Here is a 23,137-nt window from a genome sequence, read left to right as displayed (position 1 = left end):
GCCGGGGAAGTGACTGTCCCCCTGTACTGGGCACTGGTGAGGCCGCACCTCGAACACTGTGTTCAGCTTTGGGCCCCTCACACCAAGAAAGACACGGAGGTGCTGGAGCGTGTCCAGAGAAGGGCAACGAAGCTGGTGAAGGGTCTGGAGCACAAGGCTTATGAGGAGCGGCTGAGGGAACTGGGGGTGTTTAGCCTGGAGAGGAGGAGGCTCAGCAGGGATCTTACCGCTCTCTACAGCTGCCTGGAAGGAGGCTGTAGGCAGGTGGGGGTCAGTCTCTTCTTCCAATTAACAAGTGACAGGACAAGAGGAAACGGCCTCAAGTTGACCAAGGGAGGTTTAGATTGGATATTGGGAAAAATTTCTTCACTGGAAGGGTGGTCAATAAGATAGATTAGCTATAGGAGTTGAGCCGAGCATCACTTGCTTACTTAAAGGTAGGATTTTGAGACTTGCCCCCTTCTGGCAGTGTTGTTTGTGTTTGGTACAGAGAGGAGGGCTGTTGCTACCAGTCTGTCTCTACAGGGTTTGGATTTCTCTCTGTTCCTATTTTTCATTTACCCACTTCTGGATGAAACGACGGTACTCACCTGCCTTCTCGCAGCAATAGTGGAAACTCCTACGCACCCAGCTGCAAGAAGCTTGCTAGGACTGCCTTAAATGAGCTCTCGCTACTTAATGCCCTCCACTGACACACTACATCTGCCAATTTCTGGTTTGCCATGACGAGCAGTCTTCAGTTCCCTTGATGAACGCCCGAGTGGTTTCCCACTGTGTGCTGTCTTAATTTGTAGTTGCCATGGGAGCCTCCCGATGATCCTCTCTGATGATCTTCCTACATACCTTGCATAGATGAGCCTGTTACAAAATACTGCCCTTTGGTAAGAACACCTGCTTGGTAAGACTGATGGCACTTCCATGCTGGCTGCAATAATAAAACCAACAAACATGACTTGTTGCAAACAATTTATTTAGTAATAAATAAGAATTCAGCAGAAAGAACTATACAGCAATAAGGCATATTAATAGTATTGTTAAATATCCAACTGATGTACATTTTAATGTTTTTCCTCTAGTTTTCTAACGCAGTACTATGTGAAGTATATTTCTGATAGCAGTGCCAAGTGATAACAAGGATGCGCTATGAAGGACCTGACTATTGCGTTATTTACCCTAAATAAAATACAACAACCCATGAAGATTTACCGTTATTTATGCCTGTAAAGTTTAATTAGAAAAGTATAACTTGCTAAGATTACAAATTATGTCTCCTGTTCACTTTTTTAACTGCTTACTACTTTATTTCTTAAACTGTGCTTAATAGTAGTAAGGTATGAGTAAAGTCACTACACAACAGCACAGTTCCTAACATTCATATTAACTTTTATTTGAAAACTTAAGAAGCAAGTGCTAATTTTTATTTTTAAAAAAACTTCTTTACAAAATATTGCACACTGTTCTAGCATGCAGTTTACACGGAAGAAATAGTCAAGTGCACTTAAAACCCTGAAATACAACCAGAAATTTTACAAGATTTGTCTTACGGATACTGTTTTAACATAGGAGGATATGTTTCAGACTTCATAGGCTCCCACCTTACACTTGGGACCCAACTGGTTGAGATCCAATCCTGACTCTGCAAAGAGCAGGCAAAATGCTTATCCAGCTTCCTTGCAATATAAATCTTCATTCCTGCACTCTGCACTGCTTGTAGTCTCAAGAAACTGAAGTAATCAATCAGTAAGAAAATTAGTTTAACAGAAATAACTTAGTATCTCCTATATGAGTTTTCATTACTGCTTATGTGTTGCAATCCAGGGTAAGATTTATTAAACTTTCTGAAGTCCTCTGAGTAAGACTAATTTCTAAGTAAATCTGTTTCTCCCCCTCTTCCATAGACATATTTTATATTGCACAGCAAAAGTAAAAAACATTCTTTAAAAAACCCAAGCATGCTAAACATTTATATGGCTTCTGAATGTTTTTAAGTATTTCCCTTTTGACATCCTCATGCAATATTTTAGAATAAATATGAACACAAAGTATGAGAAAGTTACAAGTAAAAATAAAGCCAGTTATAACATTTGTCAGAAACCCATAAGAATGGTTTACCCAAAGTAGTCGCTTGAAGGTCTGACTGGTCTTTTAAGCACACTTATCAACAATACCTTAAAAATAAAGTGTGTCTACACAATACTGTTAACATATACAACCTCCTTAATGTTCCACAGAATAACATGAAAGGTAAACAGGTTAACTGAGACTTGCTTAATGGCACCGTCAGTCCCATAGTCCTCCGGGAACAAAAGCCTTACTTGATTCATGCTCGTCCAACTTGGTAAACCATTTACATTTCATTAGCTTTATTGGGTAAGCTCAAGCCCTACAATAGCTTATATATGAAACACAAAAATACTTATAAAAATAATAGATATGTTGTACAATTTTTTTAAAAAAATAAACCATGCAGCTTCTGTACAAAGTTAAAAAACTGTACAAATTGACTTTTCTATTGTGTAAAATTCATGTACATGGAAGTCTTCTGCTGTGATGAGAAGTAATTTTTTTGCTTAGCCATCAGATGTTGTTTTGTAACTATTGTTCATTTCCATCATTCACTTCGTTCACTTGGCATTAACTGGCCATTTAATTTCATCAGAAGCTTTACGACGAGACCTGCCTATATAAAGGTATACAATTAAATTCTATCAGCATTTCAGAACCGTGACACAATCAAGTATATGACAGATCAAGTAGATAAAAATAGTAAGATAAAAGCTGCATCACTTTAGAAATCAGGAAAATAAACCCTGGATTTTTCTCAGCCATCAGAAAGTGTTTCTCAAAACCTTCAAACAGTTCCCCTGTAACCACCTTAACATAACAGAATCAAAGGCAAGTACGGTCAAAGTATGCAAGGTACTCAAAGCTGTAATTTCATCAGAACACATGTTAGCATGGCATCTTACCACTGACGCAGACCATGAGTAAAACAGGCGTTTTCTATCAGACATCCACAAACACTATCACAGTTGCTGGTAGCAACTGCAGTGAAGTTGCTTTCTAACACTGCCTTCACAGACCCTTAGTTTTACTCAATATCAAACCCTGCCAGGTTTGAGAGCAAAGTTACCAGCTCCAACTCTGTGATTCGCATCATATTTGGAATTACCCTTAGAGTCTGAGGGATTGGACACATGCAACAAACAGTTTCAATTTTAAAAAAAAAAAGTTTAATGATAACAAATGCATTTTATGTATTTTGAACCCTAAAGGCTTCACGTGCTAGGAAAATAAGCACCATTCTGCAATACTAAAAAGAAATTTTTAAGATCATTTTTGTGGGGGCTTGGCTTGGGCTTCTTTTATACTGTACAAGGTTGGTCAATCTCAAATGAGAAGAGGAACGTATCCAGTTTAGGAAACAATAATTGAGCATAAAGGATGAAAAATGACAATGCTTACCTGTTTGGTATGCACAATAAAGCTCATTTTATTTTCCAGACTATGGATTTGAAAACACGTATCTCCATCTCCCAACTGCCACATAAAGCAACCATACTTTAGGCTGAGGAGTAAAGCCTACAGTGAAATGTAGGAAACTGTCACTCAGAAAATATTCTCCATACTTACAAACTGAACTTTCCTTCATTCACTTAGACAGGATTCTGACTTAGAACAGAATGTTCCACAATCTAATTGTAGCTTATGAAGTAGTGAAGTGGAAAATTACAAGGCTTTCAGTTAGTATGTCTTATAAAATCTTAGAAATCTTCACAGTCAAGTTTAACTAAACAGCTGGACATGAAATGACTACTAGCACAAAGAATTCAAGATAACAGAATTAAGCTTAACAGTTAACACTGGCAATTCACTTAAGCTGACCTTCGTTTCCATGTTGAGGAGGTGCAGCCCTTTTACATTTACTCCTACGTACACTTTGATGACTTTATGGCTACTTGAACTTGCTTTGGTGAATATCTGTCCTGTGAAAAAAGCTGCTCCGTAAGTAGGAACTTCCCAGCAATTCTGCAAGAACATGCGCTGAAGGTGATGCATCTCTTTACTTACACCTTCACTGGTGCTGAGGTTCTAGAAATAAAGGAACGATGGCAATCAACAAGTCTTCCCAAATAGTTGCGGCTATTGGAAGAAAATCCACTATTTCGAGGAATTCTCACTGAACTAGTATTCCCGAAGTGCCTTCCCAGCAACTGTCTTGCTACTCTAAACCCCAGAGCAATAGAAAGGCCCAAATGTCAAAAAAGACTGAGGCAGAAAGCAGATACCTGTATGAGCCTCAGAAATCTGAGCCACAGACACCTCACCTGTGCAGGGCCCCCCAGTTTTGCCTCTCTCAGAAATATGATCAGCTCATCAGGGATAAGCACCTACGCACTCATCTGACATTAAACGCATCACTTAAAACTAAGCATTCTTCCTCCTTTAAGGGGTCCGATCCAGTGAGGCATCGTAAGATGAGCAAGTACCTTCCCCCAAAAAACATGGATTTTCTTTTTTCTTTTCTAAGCAAAACAGAGGTGCAGATTTCTTTTCTTTAGTGGAGCCTTCATTCACAATGAGACAGGCTTCTGTTTCGCCTTCTTCAGCAGCGTGAAACAGTCGCAACGAAGGATTGCAAGTGTTCCTGCCTCAAAATATACTGGTGTAAGGTACAGTAACAAGCAGAAAACTTGGCTGGGCCACGTGCAAGATAAGAAGGCACAGGCATAAAAGAGAGCACATCTTCAACAGTCAGGGGACCATGACTGTGGGTATAGTGTATGGGACCAACCTCGCTGGATCCACACTCTGCATTACAGCTTACCTGAATTCTACACAGCTATTTTAAAAACGTAAAATATATGAGTATTTTTGGAACAAAAGATTGAAACTCTTTTCCCCTCCCCCCATCCCCTGCACCCCAATAATGGCCTAAGAACTGAAGTCAAGAAAGCTATGTTTATTCCTACGTATTATGTGATACAAGAAAGAGCAGAGACTATGCTGCTATGCCCACAGTCTTAGAAAGACCACCATCATCCTCTCATTCATCTGTATTGGAAAGAACAGGAATGATCTGCTGGTTTCTGACAAAAACAGTGTAGGCACCAAGATAAAGTTTGGTTTTAAGTAACCTCAGAAGACAGCCAAGGCCTGAAAACATTCCCTGGGTGCCTCTGCAGTGTTTCCTGGCAGCTACCTTTACTGATGCATGTCAGCCAGTACAGTTCTCCCTCTGACACACCTCACTTTTTCCATAATTTTTTATGAAGTTCACGAATTTAACCTTCAGGTGCCTATGACCCAGGCTGGAATCCACAGCCCTCAGTTAGATGTCTAATTTTACAGAAGCATCCCAAGTCCACATTTAAAAATTTTGCTCAATTAACTGCTCTGGTCAAAGGAGCTTGTGTGTGCAGATACACATGCTCACATCAGTAGCACTATCAGATCCCTAACATACAAGTTACACTGGCAAAAAGGACTGTGGATCTGTCGCTACAAACATGTGAAAATAAGTCAGAGTAGATTTTTTTACATGTATGTCTGAATTGGCAGTATCCCCAATACACAGTTGACACTGAAGATAAATTAACAGGTGACAATTATACTTACTTTTAAGAAACAGATCAACTGTAACTGTACAAGAAAAACAGCATTCCAACAACCCATCCCAAAAATTCAGAACACACACATTTCTAGCTTTATATACCAGTCTTTTTTTTAATTAACTGACAACCAAACAGTCCAAAAATGTTTAAGACAGGATTTTCTACTACTTGATTATTTATCTTACCTTGTATTCATGAAGTATCCTGTTTGTCCAATGAGGAGCTTTACTTTTTAGTTTAGTGATTGGTACTATAGATTTAAGGTTTTCTTCACTAAGAGAAAAACAAAGCAGAAAAAAAAGTTTTTCTTCACTGAAAAAAGCAAGGAGAAAGAACACGTCTGACAATTTCTATCTTCGAGTCACATATTGAGCTAGACAGTCACCTCCTACTCTACTTTGCCTCATCAGGTGAGAAGCTTTCCTGAAATGTAAGCTAAGGCTTCCTAAGATATGATATAGTGTAATTCTCAATTAATGGAGATCCAGCTTTGTGTTACACACTTCGTGTCATGCATCATGAACACAGCAGGGAGAGGAAATGTTAGCAAACAAAAAACACTAAAGGGAAGCCTTTACTAGTTTGCTTTTATGCACAATTAAGGTAGTCTCAAAATCTAGTCATACAACTATGTCAGTAACTGCACATGTGATCTATCAAGAAAAAACCCTGCACACGACAATGCAACTTAATCTTTAAAGTCAAGGATACTCTGAAACAAACAAAAGCCTGGATACATTTTTGAAATGACCGGTCTTTTAATAAAGCGTTTATGTCAACGACAAAAAGAATCAGAATATAAACCTCTTCATCTGTCTGGAGAAGAACAAGCTGAGATACTTTCCAAGATCAAAATTTGAATATGGATGGAAAACATGCCCAGATGCCCAGGAGGCTCTTTATCTGGCCTAAACTCTCTTTCCAAGTAGTCCTGTCTACAGAGTCAAACACTTCCATGGAGCAGGATCAACTCAGAACCCCATTCCCGATTTGCCTCAGCATGGAGAGGACCAGTGCCCTGCAGCTGCTGGGATTCAGCAGGGGGTAGTTTTGTGTTAACCCCAGCTGCATTTAACTGCACACTCCTGCAGGTAGGCAGTCCCACTTAAACCCAGTTCTCCTTATGCTCAGTCTGCCAACTGTGTAACTCTGGGACAAGATGGGTCAACAGCTGAACCTACTGAACACCCCACCCAAACCCCAAACCCTTCCAGTGAGCTCATTCACCTAGCTCACTCTGTGATGGTATAGCCTCTACACCTGACAGAATGAAGGGAAAGGAATGAGCAAGCGCAGTCGGCCCTTCCAGAGGCAGCCCACGCTTATATCAGAGTAACTATAGCAGAAAATGCACCCTGATTCACTGATGGCGGAGAACACAACCAAAAGAAAGGAAACCAAGACAGCTCAGTTGATGCTGTGAATGACAGGAGATGAGAAGTATCGTAGTGTTTGAGAATAGCACAGCTGCTGTTACATGAATGAACTGAGGTGGAGATGGTAGGGGGTGGAGTGAAGGTACACACAGTAGAGAACTGGAATCCCGGTGGGCTCAGATACTGCTGCAGAAATGTATGTGGGAAGAAAAAGTCGTATCTCAGAACAGCTCAGCTACTGTTGTGCTGGCAAGCAGAGAGAAGGGGAGGGGAAAGCACCATCTGGCAGAGCCCTACTGGTGCTATGTTTCTGACCAACTTAGTACAGCTGTTCACTACAAATGAGAGAACAGAAGTAATATCTCTGCATGGTCTGTGCTCTTCAAAGAGGGAGGAAAGCCAATCCCACAAGATGGAATAACTGGACACAGTAAGAAGTTAATTGAGCATTGTCCAAAGTCTCAGTCCCATCAAAACCCTTCATTCACATGAATACTATTACTCATTTTGGTATTACTGTATCTCAGTATAGAGTTATATAGACTCAGAATACAGGACCTCCATCCCTCTGCCTGGGATTGCAATGATTAAGATTAATACATTTTTAAGACCCCTGTCCAGGTTCTATTAACGCTGTGAGGGTTATGTGATTACTCTGAACTAGACCTCAGTGATGAAGAAAAATAATAAATATATCATACCTAAAAATCAAGAGTTCCATAGTAAGTGCTATCTAAAAATACTTAATCTAAAAGCATGATTTAAGTTTTAAACACACATACTTACTTTAGAAAGCCCTGTTTGTGCTTCTTGCTCTCGTAATTTCCATAGACTATTTGTAGAAGCAGGCTTGCCAGTGTGATCAACTTGGCATCAGGTGATGTATAGAAACCTTTCAGTAAATTATATCTGGCTTCATCAAAAAGGATAAGAATAGCCAATGGATCTTCAATCTATCAAAAAAATTTAAATAATATGATTTCTTTGTAAAAGAAAATAAGCCTAGAAACCATAACTAGATTTTCTCACTGATTCAGAGACAGACGACAAAGGTGTGATCCTGACTGAAGTGTACATTTTAGTAATGTGTTGTAATAGAAAAAATGATACGTTCATTGGTTTAGTTCAACACTTCACTGACCTAACACACAAATTAAAGGTGACTAGCATACCATGCCCAATCAAAAGGTTCACAGAAATACTGACGTCTGTGGGCTTTTTTCTCCCATTAATCTATTTTGAATAATATATCTAAATAATCCCATAGAAATTGAGCAATTAATATATCTTAAAAATCACAGCACAGGAAGAGAAAGAAAACTGGGCAGGTTGTCTTTAGCTGTATGACAGACAGATAAAGACTGAGACACACGACTTATGACAAACCAAACCGTGGCGGGGAAGGCAGGAAGGAAAGAGAGAAGAACCTGAAGACTCAAACTAGTACAAAAAAGGAGAGGAGAGGTCAGGTTTAAGTAAGTTTGGAAATTACTCCAGTCATTAAACCCACTGAGTGTTGATAGTCAAAGCGTTCTGACTCTGACCATGATTTCATGCCATCACTTCCAAGTGCAGACCTTTTTTTCTATTTCCAGTGGAAGTCTCACATCTCTTCTCAGGAAAAGCTGTGAAGTTTCCCTTTGAGGATCCAAGTTTGTCAGTTCAGTGAATATTTCAGGCCAATCTCGAATATGCTGCAAAGGCTTGTGATATGGCTTCAGCTGGAGGCCTGAAAAATAAGAGATTTTGGTTTTAGATAAACAGAATAACCCAGCACCCCCCCATATATACACACACACATATATATGTATATGATTAAATGCTGCACCAAAACCAGAGTATCTGAAACTAAGGGCTCATTAACAAACATTTTCCCCTGTGTTTTCTAAACTGCCATAAAAAAAGGTTTTGAAAATATGGATTTATTGACAAAACTCTCAACATCAACTCACTAAATGCACTACTGGTGAACCTCTGTTATTTTCAGCTTCTCAAGAGTGAAGTGGTATTTAAAAATTTAATGGAATACCAACACAGACCTTAAGAATGCAATAATAAAACATTAGAGACTGTTGTTTCAATTATTATGGGAGAAATACAAAGTCCAGTGATCTTATTTCTGACAGAGAAATACAGATATAGCTTATCTTATAAACACATCTGCCATTTTTGGATATATATATAAACCATGAACTTTTCAGAACAGGCTTTTTTTTTAAAAAAATCTGTAAAATGTCTTTATTCTTAACAGGCTACAGTCATTCAATGCTTCATGTTCTCCTGTGTATATGAGAGCTGAGAAATTAATACAGAGCTTTTTACTACAGTTTTACTATGTACTAGAGGTCCAAACCTTCAGTTATGCTTATTCACTTACCCTGCCTGTCCTTGTGATTATTGCTTGGCTGTTTCCTAGTAGTGAGGAACTAGAAGGCTGTGTCTGCCTCACCCTCGCTGCTCTGGCTTTTACACTGTGACATTTCACATTATATGAAAAATTTCAAAGGACATGTAACAGCGCAACATCTTTTCACTGAGAATAATCTGTTCACTCAACTTATCCATCTTACTTTCAAACACAGAAAAGTGTTATCTGTCCTACAAACAAGAAAACTACAGGCTTTACAGTTGTACACAAACTGCAATAAATACTTTTTATAATTAAATTTGTCCAGTAGTTGTTTGAAGCTGTGAATCAGCAGCTGACATTTTCAAACTATGGCAAAGTATCTAGATAATTACTTGGTTTTAAACAATGTAGTGAGCTCTTCCCCTCAAATGCAAGGGTAATACTTCAATGATTTCAGTAAAACACGACATATGTATTTAGAAAAGGCACAAGCAGGGAGACTTCAACACCCAAAAACTTCCTTTTCTTCCAGACATTAACATCTATGTTTAACTGGGGGTTACAGTAGCCATGCGGCATACAGCAAAGTAAAAAGGCAAATGGCGTGACACTGGGAGAAAAAGATTTTAAAAGAATGAAGAACAGATATCCTGCAAAATTTATAGATAAAAAGAAAAAATAACAATGCCACTGTAGTGGAAGATTGACAATAGTAAATAAAAATTTAAATGCAAGGCTCCTGTGTTAATGGCACTTGCAACACAGTATCCTACCAGACCTGAATTATGCTTTGTAAATCCATTATAATGTATCCCATAGCTTTCTTGTTCCAGCAGTACTGTTTACTATGTTTTCTGACAAAACACAATCACTTTTGTGGTCCTACTTACCTTTTGCTACATCTCAAATTACAACTATAAATATACTTTTTATTTAGATCATAAATACCAAAACATACAGCAAATGTAATTATGTTTTGCATCAGAATTTCCTTCCACCAAATATATCTGAAAACTTGTTTATCAAAAATCATTTTGGTGCAAATCACATGAAAATTCATATCATTAAAGGACCTAATGAAAAAATATTTATCAGCTTTACTTTAATTACTAGTTTTAAATAGATTAAATATTGGTAAACACAACTACATGCATCCAATTTCAGATGCTCTGGGAAGAAAAATACTACTAAAATCAGGGTAAGTTAGCAGTAAGGACTATGACAGCAAATGTGCCTTGTAACAGAAAGGCAGCCTGGACTAGCCTCATCTTCATCTAGATGAAGTACATTCTAGATGCCACAGTGACACAGGGTCAGACTATTGCAAGTACCCAAAAACCTAAACTGGAGAAGCTTTCTATAGCTGTGAAAGCACAGTTTGGAGACACCAGGCTGTAAAAGCTGGCAGTTGATCTACTGGAGGAAAGCTTAAGCAGAGGGAATAGAAAACCTGGTCTCACTCCCTATGCAAAAGATAGAAAGAATGAGACCTACAGGCATTACAGAGGGTCTGGCAGGGGCAAAGTGTATCAACAGACAGTCTAAGTACGAGTTAACTTGTAAAGGATGTCTTTTAAAAGCTGATGGAAAGAGGTCAATACAGAACTGTGAGAGAGGATGTTTCCTGTTTTCCTAAGGAAATACTATTTTTTCTAAAGGCAAGCAGAAATAAAAAAAAACAGTACAAGCTCTCGAGTATAATGATCTTCCTTGTTACTTACTGAGGTTCTCAGAACAGATCCAGATAGTGAAGTACTGCTGAGTTTCTTGAGACAAACGCATTCCCTCCATTATCTGCTGTACAGTAGTATTGTTTCCATGTTTCAACTCCACAGAGCGGTATGACCCATCCATACGATAAATTCGTGCTTTTTCATACTACATAAAAATTTAAACATATTAAACAAATATATTGGTGCTTCTGAAAAGCAATTTTACCATAATTAAGCAATTAATCCATACTGTTGAGAAAAAGAACAACTCCTGCAGATTTACTATTTATCAAAACTGCTTGTTTCATGTCCTATGCAAATTCTTACACTGTGCTGCTTACCACAATAACCCCAAGAAAGATCTTATTGATACTTTGAGGACTTCACTTCTGTTGAACTCAAAGGTAAGCAGGCACTTAGAAGTTCCCCAAGGGATTTGGGCTCAAGTGCCTATGCATGTCCTGAAACGTCTACCTCACTGTTAACTCACAGGTTATGAATGATTCCCCTCATCAGTCTCTACTAAAGACTTACTTTTCAGACGGAAGAACCACCCTTTATGCAGACCCCAGTACAACAAGAGTACAATTTCACTAAGATCTTTTAGCACTTCTATAATATTACTACTAATAAATAACTTTCCCCTTCAGAACTCCCACAGCTTTCACTGAATTGCATATGGGCCCGGAGTATGCCTCCTGTGAGACGTAATTCTATGTAAAACAGATGCCTAAAGCATATACACACAAGTCATAAATCCATGAAATGTCTTGTTTTCATCTAACAGGTTAAATGTTTCTGCCATTTGACCAACTGCATAATAAGACCCCTAAAATAAAGGAGGTCAATTCCCTTCATTAATTATTTTGGAAAACTCATTCATATAGATAAAACATCTTGAAAAATCAACAGGTTTACTGCCACCTGCCTACAGAGATACAAGTTGCATCTGAAGTCAAAGAAACACAACAAGCGGTTTTGTATCATTTGGCTGATTCTAAATCTACTTCAGAACTAGAGGAATCACATCGTACGCTTTGTTTACTATCCTAGCTCGATCTCCACTGACTGCCAAGGAAGCCTACGCTGACTAACTGATGTAAAGCTTATTTTGTAGAACCCTACATTTAGCCAGCTGAACGCTCCTTCTAAGGATGCCACCGCACAAAGCAAGCTGATGGTTATATGATCAAAAGCAGACAAAAAATCAGTAGCTGACATTATTGATACTTCTACAAGTAAATTTAAAAATCATGTTTAAAGTCTTGCATATATTTCTCGAGCAATATAGACAGAAACATTTAGAGACAAAACGTTAGTTTGTCAATATTTACACTAACAATTTCAGTATACTGCACATTTCCAATAGCAGCTATGTCAGCCTAGCTCTTCTACAAGTTTGTGAGTAAATTAAATATAAACTTGAAACTATTTTGAAAATAAACTCATACAGGTTTATTTATGGCTTCCTTCAGCAGTTTTGCAGTTTCTTCCCACTCATTTTGTTTGTTCTCTTCACAGACATTCAGCGGAGATCTTCCTTGTTGATCAGTAATATGCTACAAACAGAAACAGAAACACTGGTAATACGTTGTTTTCACTGGAGATAGGTAAAGCATGTACACATTTTTTGAGATAATTAAAATCCTTGATCCTACAGTTCAAACATCTAATTGATACACAATGGGAAAGTAGAGGTAACAGAAGATAATTAACCATTCTTTGGTAATCTCTCAATAGCATCATTATGTTTACACATCATGATCTCGACACAAGATATCTCACACACACACAAGCTAGAAACTGTTGCTAAAACTTCTGTTTCTATACACAAATAGAACTCACTCTGTCGATTTCCGGATGATTTAGCAGAATTTGTACTATTTCAGCATGCCCACCTCCAGCAGCAAAATGAAGAGGAGAACTAAGTTGGCCATTCAAAAGATTTGGATTGCATTTCCCTTTCTCCAAGAGCATTCGAGTGGCTTCAACTTTTCCATACCTGTAGACAGGTTTTAAAGCAGAACAGACACAGCAAATGTAAAATGAAATCTTTTTTTCCAGATAGTTCTAAATATGGAAAAGTATTCCCATGCTCAAGTTTTTAGGTTTGAAAGGACACCAAAGACAATGCAACATTAATATTTTCAGAAATTAGTATCAGTTCTGCACCATTTTGGTAACCATTGGTCTAGTAACCGTTTATTGGATTAATTACAGACAAACCGAACCTTACGTTAAACTAGCTAATTTTGGGTAGTTGTAGCAATTCAGTCATGGCAAAACATAATTCAGCCTTGCCTGAAAAAAAAAATACTCTGTGTGAGAACCAGAGTAAAGCTTCTGATTGTCATGCAGATGGATCCTGAGGACTCTTAAGCCTCATGCTGATAACTGGTAAATCTTGCGTATACTGTTTATGTAAGCTTTCTGAAACACTACAAATCAACTATTTTTTTTTTAGCCAAGTTTGATTTTGATGTTATTCATATCATCAGACACTACTATAAATACAAAAGACTAACTTGCATAAAATAAAAGCATTTTTACAACTGAGGAAAGCTCTCAAGCACTTACAGATTAAAACATCATATCTCATTAAAACATCAGAGAAGTTGACCTCTGTAGGTCACCTAGTCCAGCTTCCCACTCAAAGCCTGACCATCATCAAAATGTGCTCAGCTCAGCTATGGCTGTGCTGTAAAACTGCTCAGAGCCTTTAATGAACAAAGACTGTGAAAGTTACCACACTAAACCAGACCCAATGTCTCCAACAGGAACTAGAACACATGTTTCAGGACAGATACAAGAGGCTATAGATAAGTGTTTGATGATTTGATTTCCACACCTGGTCTCCTCTGAAACCATTCAAACTGAAATTACCTCAAAACCTGAAGCAATCTTTCTCTTCAGAAGGTAACACTAACATATATTAGAGTCAAAGTGTAACAAGTCTAGAGGGTTTTTTTATTACTTATTTTTGTGTCTATATGACAAGTTACATAAATGATTAGTGATAAAGAATCATGATAACAAGCGTGCATTTGACTGGCAACTATATTAATTTGACTCACCAGCATGCATAATGAATAGGAGCCCAGTGGTCACTATCTAACTGATTAACAGAAAACTTTTTATCCAGAAGGTGGCTTAGTAAATCAGAGTCGCCTTCACAAGCACTGCGGTGAAGAGGGAAATCATCTACCCACTGGTGTTCTCTATGAATTAGAAGGGGAAACAAGAGGAAAACACAGATCAGAAATATTTCAATAGTTGAGAGCATCAACTTTTTTTAAATCATAAACATAGCACTAACTAGATCTACACGAAGAACAAAAATGAAGCTCATGCAGCTAGAACGTGCCAGTATTCACACAACTAGTATTTTCATCATGCAGTAGTCAAGCCACAGCTGTAATAATTATGCTAAGAAATGCTTCCCTAATGTTTATAATTTAAACCTTTCTTGATCCATCCTTTAATTGTTGTGTTTCATTACTTACAGACTTCAAACAGAATTTTTTTAAAATATTTGTACAATAAAGCCCTAAGGTAAGAAGAATCTCACTCTGACCAGGTCTACCAAGTACTACTGTAATAAAACAAAACAAAAATATCCATTAATGAAAAAAGAATGTAACATAATACTTGTCCTCTGTGACACTGCTCATGCTACGTTGCCACTTTTCTCTTTTAGGAATCTGAATCTTTGAATAGTCTGGGGCTCCGAGGCCGAAGTATGGATTTATTACCACTTTGTCAACCTGTGAAGACATAATTTAAAGCACAACTGAAAAAATACCTTATTGAGATTTGCCTAAACAATCCCCCATCCAGGCCGAATATTCTCTTGAAACAAGTTATGACTAACATTTTGCAATTAACAAGAATGATGTTCAAATATGAGGATTTTAAAAACCATTTAGCAGTAAGTGTGCAATAAAGAAACCTGATTATATCAAACATAAAGCACACACTCATATCAAATAAATGAATGAATTGTAAAATGAAAACATATGTATGTTCCACAAATATAAAACGAAAATATAATTCTTACCCTATTGGTATACTGAAGGTCAGATCCAAACAAAGGATTATAAATACACATATCTGCTTTCTCCAGTGCCAGCATTTTACTTTTTATTTCCAGGGCAGTATAGCCCATATGTAATGAGCTCTCTGTCTGACCAGGTTCTATAGCATAGGCTGGGTTTATCACATTTGTTTTAATTCTCTCAAGAGGAGATGGTCTGAATAAAGCTGGGATAGAGTGAGACTGGGTGTGCCGTTCATCCAACCACCTGCAGGACAGAATGCGCAAGTAATTTATTTTCAGACAGAAAAGGACTATTTTGGTCATGCCTGTCCATTATTTTGTTTGAGTAAGGGTTGCATGTATGATAATCACATATTTTAATTAAAAACAATTAATTATAAGCTGCACAGCCGATTTTGTAAGACTAAATTAATCCCCAAACACAGTATTTTTTAACCAAGTATAGTTAAGCAAATATATTTGCTCAGACACATTTCCTGCTAATACAAACTCTAAGAAAAGGAAATTATAAGCTAAACTAAGTGTAACATTGGTTATAGAAAAAACACTTAACCACACCAACACGTCACCGTTTTGTGTACTTTCAGTACTTTCAATAATCTCAACATACACATTTTGAAACTTAAAGCATTTTTTTAAGGATGATTTGAAGTTTCAATATCTGTGCTGACTTAAGTCTTCTAACTTATGTGTTTCATTAGGGAGAGTTGGAAAAAGACAAAAAATCAGAAGGTCCAGTTTTCGAACTGCTAAGCCTCTTTCAGATAGGCTACCACCTGCCTTTTCACAAAGCTGTGCTGGTTATTCTCTTTTAAGTGCTCCCCTACTGTCAGTACAGAAGGGCTTTAGAGCCCTCTTACTCTGAGCTACTGGGGGCAGTCAGCACTGTACACTTGCTGCATTTTTTTCTGCCACATAAAACACAGGGCTCAGGACAAGTTATTCATCTCAGGTTTTGTATAAATGTATTCTCACTAAATTCTGAATTATTTTAGTGTTATGTTGAATGGGGCACATTTTAACTAAGGGTCTAAAGCCAGGTTTGTATTTAGGTTTCTGCATGTACTTTCTCTCAAGCCTGAGATAAACACGTGCTTTGCTGGAACATATAAATTCCGTTTAGAGAGTTAGCCTGGAAATACAGAAGAAGTAGTACATGCTCTGGAAAGATAGATCCACTGACAGACCACTTGGATCTTGTCTGTCCCAGAACCATGTGTAAGAATGGCAGAACATGGCTTGCAGTTCACCACGTATGCTTAGGCCTGGATTTTTAAGTCCCACCTCCAAGCTATCACGTGCTGCAAAAGCTGTATTTCCTTCACTTATTCACGGTCCTACTGGAAAGGAGGACTGTAAAATTGCGGTCATTGCGCTATAAACACCCTCTTGCCTTCCTGAGGGATTTTCAGGCTTTTCCTCTATAAACAGTTGGTAGATAAATTTGTTACAGTAGTTTGAATCTTTCAGAAGTGTTTCAGATTACATACATACAGAATAATCAATATAAACTATTTACTATTACACTGCCAAGGCTTCTCGCACAACTGTAAGGCTTGTAACACATTTTAAGCAGAGCTTAGAGTCTGAATGCATTCATTAAGCAGCAAATAAGTCTAACTGGCATGATGGTATACATGCAAATATTATGACTCTACCAATAAAACTGTAAAAACCCTACACACAGAATCTTTGTAGATAATAGCCTAACTTATAATTAATAACTTACAATTCTGCATGTTAGCCAAGATTTTCAGCTAACTTTATTAATGCAAATAAGTTCACACGTAAGTATATCTGCTATTTATTTGTTAAGGGTACATTAAAAAGACCAAAAAACTGCTCACATATTCAATTTTCAAACTACTATAAATCTGACTAAACAAATAATCACCTTCTGAAAGTTAACTCCCCACTGCGAATAAATTTGTATGGCTGGGGAAGATGCACTCCCTTTCTAAAGGGAGGTTTAGTTTAAAGGTAAGCATGAACATTATACAATTAACAGGGTGTTTTTACTACACTGGCAGATACTTTTAAAGGTCGCTTTTAAAAGATTCATCATTAGTATATGCTTGTACAAAACATTCACTGTGAGCAAGAACCTGTAAAAAGCCACTTGATTTAGATAAGCACACCATTCTTGAGTTTGCAAAAAACTTTTTTAGAAAGATTTAGATATTTGCTGTCAAGGTTTCAGTTTCTGATAAACAAGAACAAAATAATGTGATATCACAATGATTTCCTTCTTAATCACAAGAATGCTATAAAAACTATGTGCTACATCTACAAATTATCTTAACTTGTTTTTTAACATATTTTTACTGATGAAATTTCTTACTTATCCAAAGCAATTAACATTTTTGCAGTAAGCGTAGCAAAATGGGTGCTGGATTCACTGCAGACTCTCATGATGTCTTGTAAACAGTAGAACACAGGGCATCCAGGACTGTATGCGTATTTCGTATTATCTAAAAAGAAAGCATACTCTGAAGACAAATCGATGAGAAGAACCTTATTTTCCCTTCTGCATCTTTTGCAGTTACACGCTCTTGAGAGCACTTTCTAACTCTGGCTACAATAACTTCATTTTTTCCAAATGACAATTGATAGAAATTACATACAATCCTTACAGAACAATTCACAACCCAACAGAGCAGCCTTAAAAACCTTAAAAGCGTTCAGCTGCTATTTCATCAGTGTGATCAGCTTCATCTAAAAAATTAATGCAAAATGTATTCTGTTGCCAGAAAAGAAGAATAGGACTCAGGACTAGAAGAGGTATTTATTGCCACTGGTATCTCCACAATGGTATTTATTTGATAGGTTTTAAGCATAAAAACTATTAGTAAGGCAAAAATGAAGGAGTTTCCCCAAAAGCACAAAGACTTCCACTTCAGGCTTTTTTTTAAAAAAATACTTTCCCGACAAGCAATTTACTTTGCCTTCTAAAGACATTATTTGCTATAACTGTTCACAGACTTCAGGAAGTATTCTTTTCTGAGTAAAGAACACTGAACTGAATAGAGTATCTGTCTCATACTTGCTTTCAGTAAATTCTATACAAGTTAACGCATATGTTTTTACATATAATCAAGTGAACAAATACAGCTTAAAACAGAAGTATACTATTGTTACAGAAACAAAAGTAATACATTAAAAAACAAGGGTTTTTTTCCTTAATTCTAAGTAACTTTTTCAAGTTTAGTGTATTCAGGGAGAGGTTTCCACTTGAATGCAACTTTTAATGCTTAAATACAGAAAAAGCCATATTATCATATTCACAAAAATCCTTAATAACACTTCAACTGAACTTCTGCTAAAATGGGTACAATTTCAGAAATTATGCTCAACGTTACCTTTCACAACAGTTGGAACAATGTAAAGCGATGCCTCCTGGCCTGCCTTCTCTCCATCAAGAGGAAACTTCTTCATTAACACTACACGCTTTCCTAGCACAGTATTAAAAAAAGCCAAATTAATTAATTAACCAACAAAACAAAAAAAACCCAACCAACCAACCAATAAAACCTAGAGTTTGCCATCTGAAAGCTTACCAGACTCAATTTCCCTATTTCTGAGAAGAAAAAAATTATAACTATGAAATATATAATCTAAAGCAAGTTAAGAAAATCTAAATACATATTTAAAAATAGACCATAAATATGCATATATATATATATCAATTAACATGAAAAATGCAATTGATTTTTTCATAGCAACTTTTCTATATCCCCGATTTTTCATAGCATTCACACTCAAAATCTTTAGGTTAAACAAGATTCTTTTTGAAGTGGGAAAGCATGCTATAGTTGCATGCTATATTCCATGTTAGGGTCTATGCTTTTTTATATGTAGTGGTATGACAGTATTTTCCTCCTTTGTTATCCTCCCTTACACTCTTACCGAATTCAGCATTTTGTTTGATTTTCTGATCTCACTTGCATACTTTAGCAGTGGCCACACTAAGCTATGCATATTAATGCTTCAGCCCTCTGTTAAAGTCAATTTAAAACTCTCTAAACCATGGAAGAAACAGTTTTTGCTTTTACTAGGTATTCCTCATCCAGCCCCAATTACTGCCACCCACAACATTCTACCACGCAACCAGCTAGTCCTTTTCTAAATTGTTAGCACTGCATTGCCTTGTCTGAACTAACAACCCTCCTAGTATAACTTTACTTACAAAGCAGAGATGAGATACACAGCAAAAAAACATGCTTTAGTCAGTACAGTTTATACCAATCTGGAAATGAAATATGCTGGCTAAAACAATTTTTGTCAGCACAAGCATGAGGTTCTTTGCTAGACCAGCTATGCAACAACAGCAAAAAAGAAAATGTACTAATCAAATTATATCTGTAAGTGGTAAATTATGCCAGAAATATTTTCATGTAGATACTGCCTACTGAATGATGCTGGCTTTAGGAAAGACTTTAGAAGCAATCTATTCACTAGTTCAAGTCAAGTTTTAGCTGAAATTGAGGATAAAAAAGCCACTTCAATCCAGTTTACCAGAACTTTAGCTACAAACCTCAATTTGAGATGAAGAAGTAGTACAGACAAGAAAAGTTTCACTTAATAAAAATAATTTAGTAAGCATTTTATAAAGATAAAAGGAAAAAAGGTAAATTAATGGTTTTAGCTGTATAGTTGGCTTGCATTTTTTTAATGAACCTCAAAACATTCGTTCTTTTTTTTAAAAACTAATTTCATGCTTTTGCATGTTTCCATGCCCATTTAATTTTTAAAGTATTTTTATAGAGCTATCAACCACAATTTATTTTTTTTTTTTACCTTTAATGCCCTGATTGGCTGGTGAAATTGGTTTGGTGGCTTCTAATACATAATCCAAGATGCTCTGAGTTATCTCAGTGCCTCCCTGCAGTTTAGTTTCCAGCAAAACTTTCTTTCTTTTTTTCTTTTGGCCTTCAATGGGAACTTCAAGCAATAAAATCTTCAAGCAATAATGAAACCAAAGGAGTTTAAGTACAACTGAAACAAGCACAGAACTTGTTGTTGTTGTTATTTACTGTATGACTGTAAAAGCAGTAACAAAATTCAGAAAGTGCTGAATGTGGAGGAGCAGGACGGCAAAGTCAGAATGACCTCCATAACAGTAAGGTTAAAGAGAAAAAGACCAGGCTGTACCCTTGTAATGAGCAGCCCGCAGGGCAAGAGGCCCTGAAATGAAATGAAACACAAATATATTACAAAACCTTAAAGTGTTCAAATACCGTAAGGATGGGGCAATGCATAGTAGGTATATGACATACATGGAAATTATTTAAATATTTTATTGTCACATTTTCTCTTCTAGTTTAAGTAAAAAATTTTTTAAAACATTAATAAATACAAAAATTTAAATAGTTTTACTTCATAGGATTTAGCTCGATATTCCCGAGAATTCAGGCTAGCAGTATTTTTTGGACGAATCACAGCAACATATGCATCTCCAATGTTTTCTGGGTTTCCCATTTCGCCTTCTTATTTTATCACTGGAAACAATGAATAAACAGAAAGTAAAGGTTCAGTTAAAAAAAAATCCAACAGCATGATAAAGTTCAGGATGCAGTATTTATATCCACTGATTCCTTGCATTATTCATTTATTGCTCTTTAGCTGAAGAAATATCAATGGCTGATATAATTCTGTTTCCCTTTCATGAAAGGGGAGAATTCTATATCACATAGATGTAATACAAATAATCTTGTTCTTTAACCCATTTTTAAAATAAAAATAAAGTATATTTTTTTCCCACTTTGTAACTATCTTCCCCTTTTTGCAAGCTAGCCATAATGTCAGAGAAATTCAGGACTCTGAAGAATATATGAAACGGAAAAGAAAACCATTCTAAAGTGACAAGGCACTGTAATTTGTATGTGCCATAACAAAGTACTCCATTTCTGTGAGTTCCACAGGGATTTCAAGAAAATACCTGATTCTGCTTGCCCGCCACCCCCACCAGAAGTAGAACACCATCTTCCCTACAGCCCAAGTAACAAAGCTGATGAAAATGAACTATAGTATGGATTAATTTACTTAGTTTTACTTCAGTGAAGCTGCAAACTGATGCACAATTAATTCAAACACAGAGCTTCTAAAAGGAATAAATCTTTAGTTTTTGCAGAAAGTGGACGCAGGTTTTTAGATGTAAGACAAAAGCTTGCTTACCCTTCTGTTTAACCCCAAGTGACAATTCCAGTAATCACAAAATTTTATAAAAATGATAGGGAAAACGTCCAAAGGCTAAATCATGTATCAGATTTGAGAAAGGTCATGTCTGGCCATTAGCACCTTCCAGATAATCATCTGCTTCATCTGCAAATGAACTTCCTGTCATTCTATATCATCCCTAAGCACATGCTTTTTGCAGACTTAATCCCTCCACAAAGATTTTGGATGTTACTGTTTCTAGCTTCTTCACCTCTTCTAGCAGAAACAAAGGTCTTCAGAGTCCCGTGCCCTTAGTCCAGTATTTTTGCTGGCATCAGACTACCTGAAAACATATTAAAAAACCCCAACGTAAGTAACAGCATGCACATTTTCACCTTTGGTTAAGATAAATACATTAGAGGATTTAATGGTGGTACTTGAACAATAATATCCATGTAGAAATACCTGTTGATTTGCATTACAGTAGCACCTAGAAACGTTAAACAAGCAAGGTGCTGACTTGTGAGAGCTTGTACTTCGGGATATTAGGAGTTTTGAAAGCAACAAGAACCAACCATCCCTTACAGGCAGCTGAGGAAGGTGTGCTCCCTGGGTTTCCCTACAGGTACCAGGATATACCGGGTTTGGGTCACAGGTTGCGGGAGGGATCCTGCACAGACAGGGCTGGGCCACCTGGGTGGCAGGTGGCACAGGCAGCGGGCGAACTCCTTCTGTCACTGCTCTGTACTAAATCCTGAGCGGGACGAGAACGTCTGGTTCACATTAAGAACTACAGTATGACTCCAGAAAACAAAAACAGAGGATGAAGAAGAGTGGGGTTGCAAGGGCAATAAAGATGTCCACCTTCAGAAGGCACCACCAGTGAACTGATCCTGACCAAATCCGGGTGCCAACAACGCGTCACCCTCCCAAGGGAGGCAGGTCTAGCGAACACGCCTCAGCCGGGCTCCCCCCAGCGCCGCCGGCCTCGCCCCCTCCCACAGCGCGGCCCGCCGGCCCCCCGCCAGCTCCGGACCCGCCGGGACGAGGCGGCGGGCGGCCCCCACCGCCCCACGGGGACACGCGGCCACGCCACCCCCGCGAGGGAGGCCGCCCCGCACAGGGAGCCACGGCGAAGGCCTCGGCCTCCCCCGCAGCGCTGCCTCGGCCAGGCGAAACCGCCGCCACGGAGGGAGACGGCCGCCGACCGCTGAGCACGGCGAGCGGGCAGGGGCCCCGCGCCTTCCGTACCGCCCGCTCCGGCCGCAGCCCCCCCGCCGCTCGGCGCCTCACGGCCGGGAAACGCCCCCCCGAACTTTCCCGGTGGCGCCCTGGAGCCGGGCCCCGGAGGGGTGCTCACGCCGCAGCCTGGCGGAGCGACAACGGCTTCCACGTCCCCGGGACGGCCCCATCGGGGCGAAGGGCAGCGCCCCGGCCCCGCTCGCCCGCTCCCCCCTTGCCTTCCTCCAGCGCCTCGCCTGCCGCCCCATCCTCTCGCCGCGCCCGGCACCCAGGCCCCTCGTCCCGCCCCGGCTCGGCCCCGCCCCGCTCCCTCCCCCGGCTCGGCGGATCCGCTTCCCGTCGGACCCCCGCGGGCCTCGGCTACCGATGAGTTTCCGGGTCGGCGGCCTGAACTTCTGCTGCTGCTGCCGCCGGTTGTTGACCGCGGGCGGAGAAATAAGCAGAGAGACCGCGCAGCGGCGCGGGCCGGGAGCATGAGGCGCTGCTGGCAGGCAGGGAGGCGCTGAGGTGAAGCGGCCGCCTGGTCCCGAGGAGCGCCGCCGGCAGCTGTCAGCGCCGCCACGCCGCCAGGAGCCGCCGCCGAACAAAGGAGCAGCGACACAGCGGCAGCCGCAGCGCCCTGCCTGCGC

The 23,137-nt window shown here is 38.8% G+C and overlaps 1 protein-coding gene across 6 annotated transcripts; it reads right to left on the bottom strand.

The window, feature by feature from the left end:
* Positions 1–951: 951 nt before the first annotated feature.
* Positions 952–23,007, bottom strand: KRIT1 (KRIT1 ankyrin repeat containing). Of its 6 annotated transcripts, none has more exons than XM_055803650.1 (18): positions 22,873–23,007; positions 21,285–21,609; positions 20,487–20,608; positions 19,908–20,067; positions 18,470–18,562; positions 17,452–17,581; positions 15,111–15,354; positions 14,702–14,817; positions 14,128–14,271; positions 12,899–13,055; positions 12,505–12,612; positions 11,063–11,219; positions 8,569–8,720; positions 7,778–7,944; positions 5,801–5,888; positions 3,886–4,092; positions 3,466–3,582; positions 952–2,680 (listed from the first exon to the last, which is right to left on the bottom strand). In XM_055803650.1, the coding sequence occupies exons 3-18, from the start codon at positions 20,586–20,588 to the stop codon at positions 2,612–2,614; spliced, it is 2,211 nt and encodes a 736-aa protein (XP_055659625.1). In that variant the 5' UTR covers positions 20,589–20,608; positions 21,285–21,609; positions 22,873–23,007; the 3' UTR covers positions 952–2,611. The 6 variants fall into 6 exon arrangements, with proteins under 6 accessions (XP_055659625.1, XP_055659622.1, XP_055659621.1 ...); XM_055803647.1 differs by having other exon boundaries at positions 21,538–21,609; XM_055803646.1 differs by lacking the exon at positions 22,873–23,007 and adding an exon at positions 22,727–22,806 and having other exon boundaries at positions 21,538–21,609.
* Between the last annotated feature and the right edge of the window lie 130 nt (positions 23,008–23,137).

This window comes from Falco peregrinus, chromosome 5, assembly GCF_023634155.1.
Source record: "Falco peregrinus isolate bFalPer1 chromosome 5, bFalPer1.pri, whole genome shotgun sequence".
NCBI classification, from domain to species: domain Eukaryota; kingdom Metazoa; phylum Chordata; class Aves; order Falconiformes; family Falconidae; genus Falco; species Falco peregrinus.
Note: the sequence above shows the minus strand (reverse complement) of the source record. Positions and strands in the feature narration are given on the sequence as shown.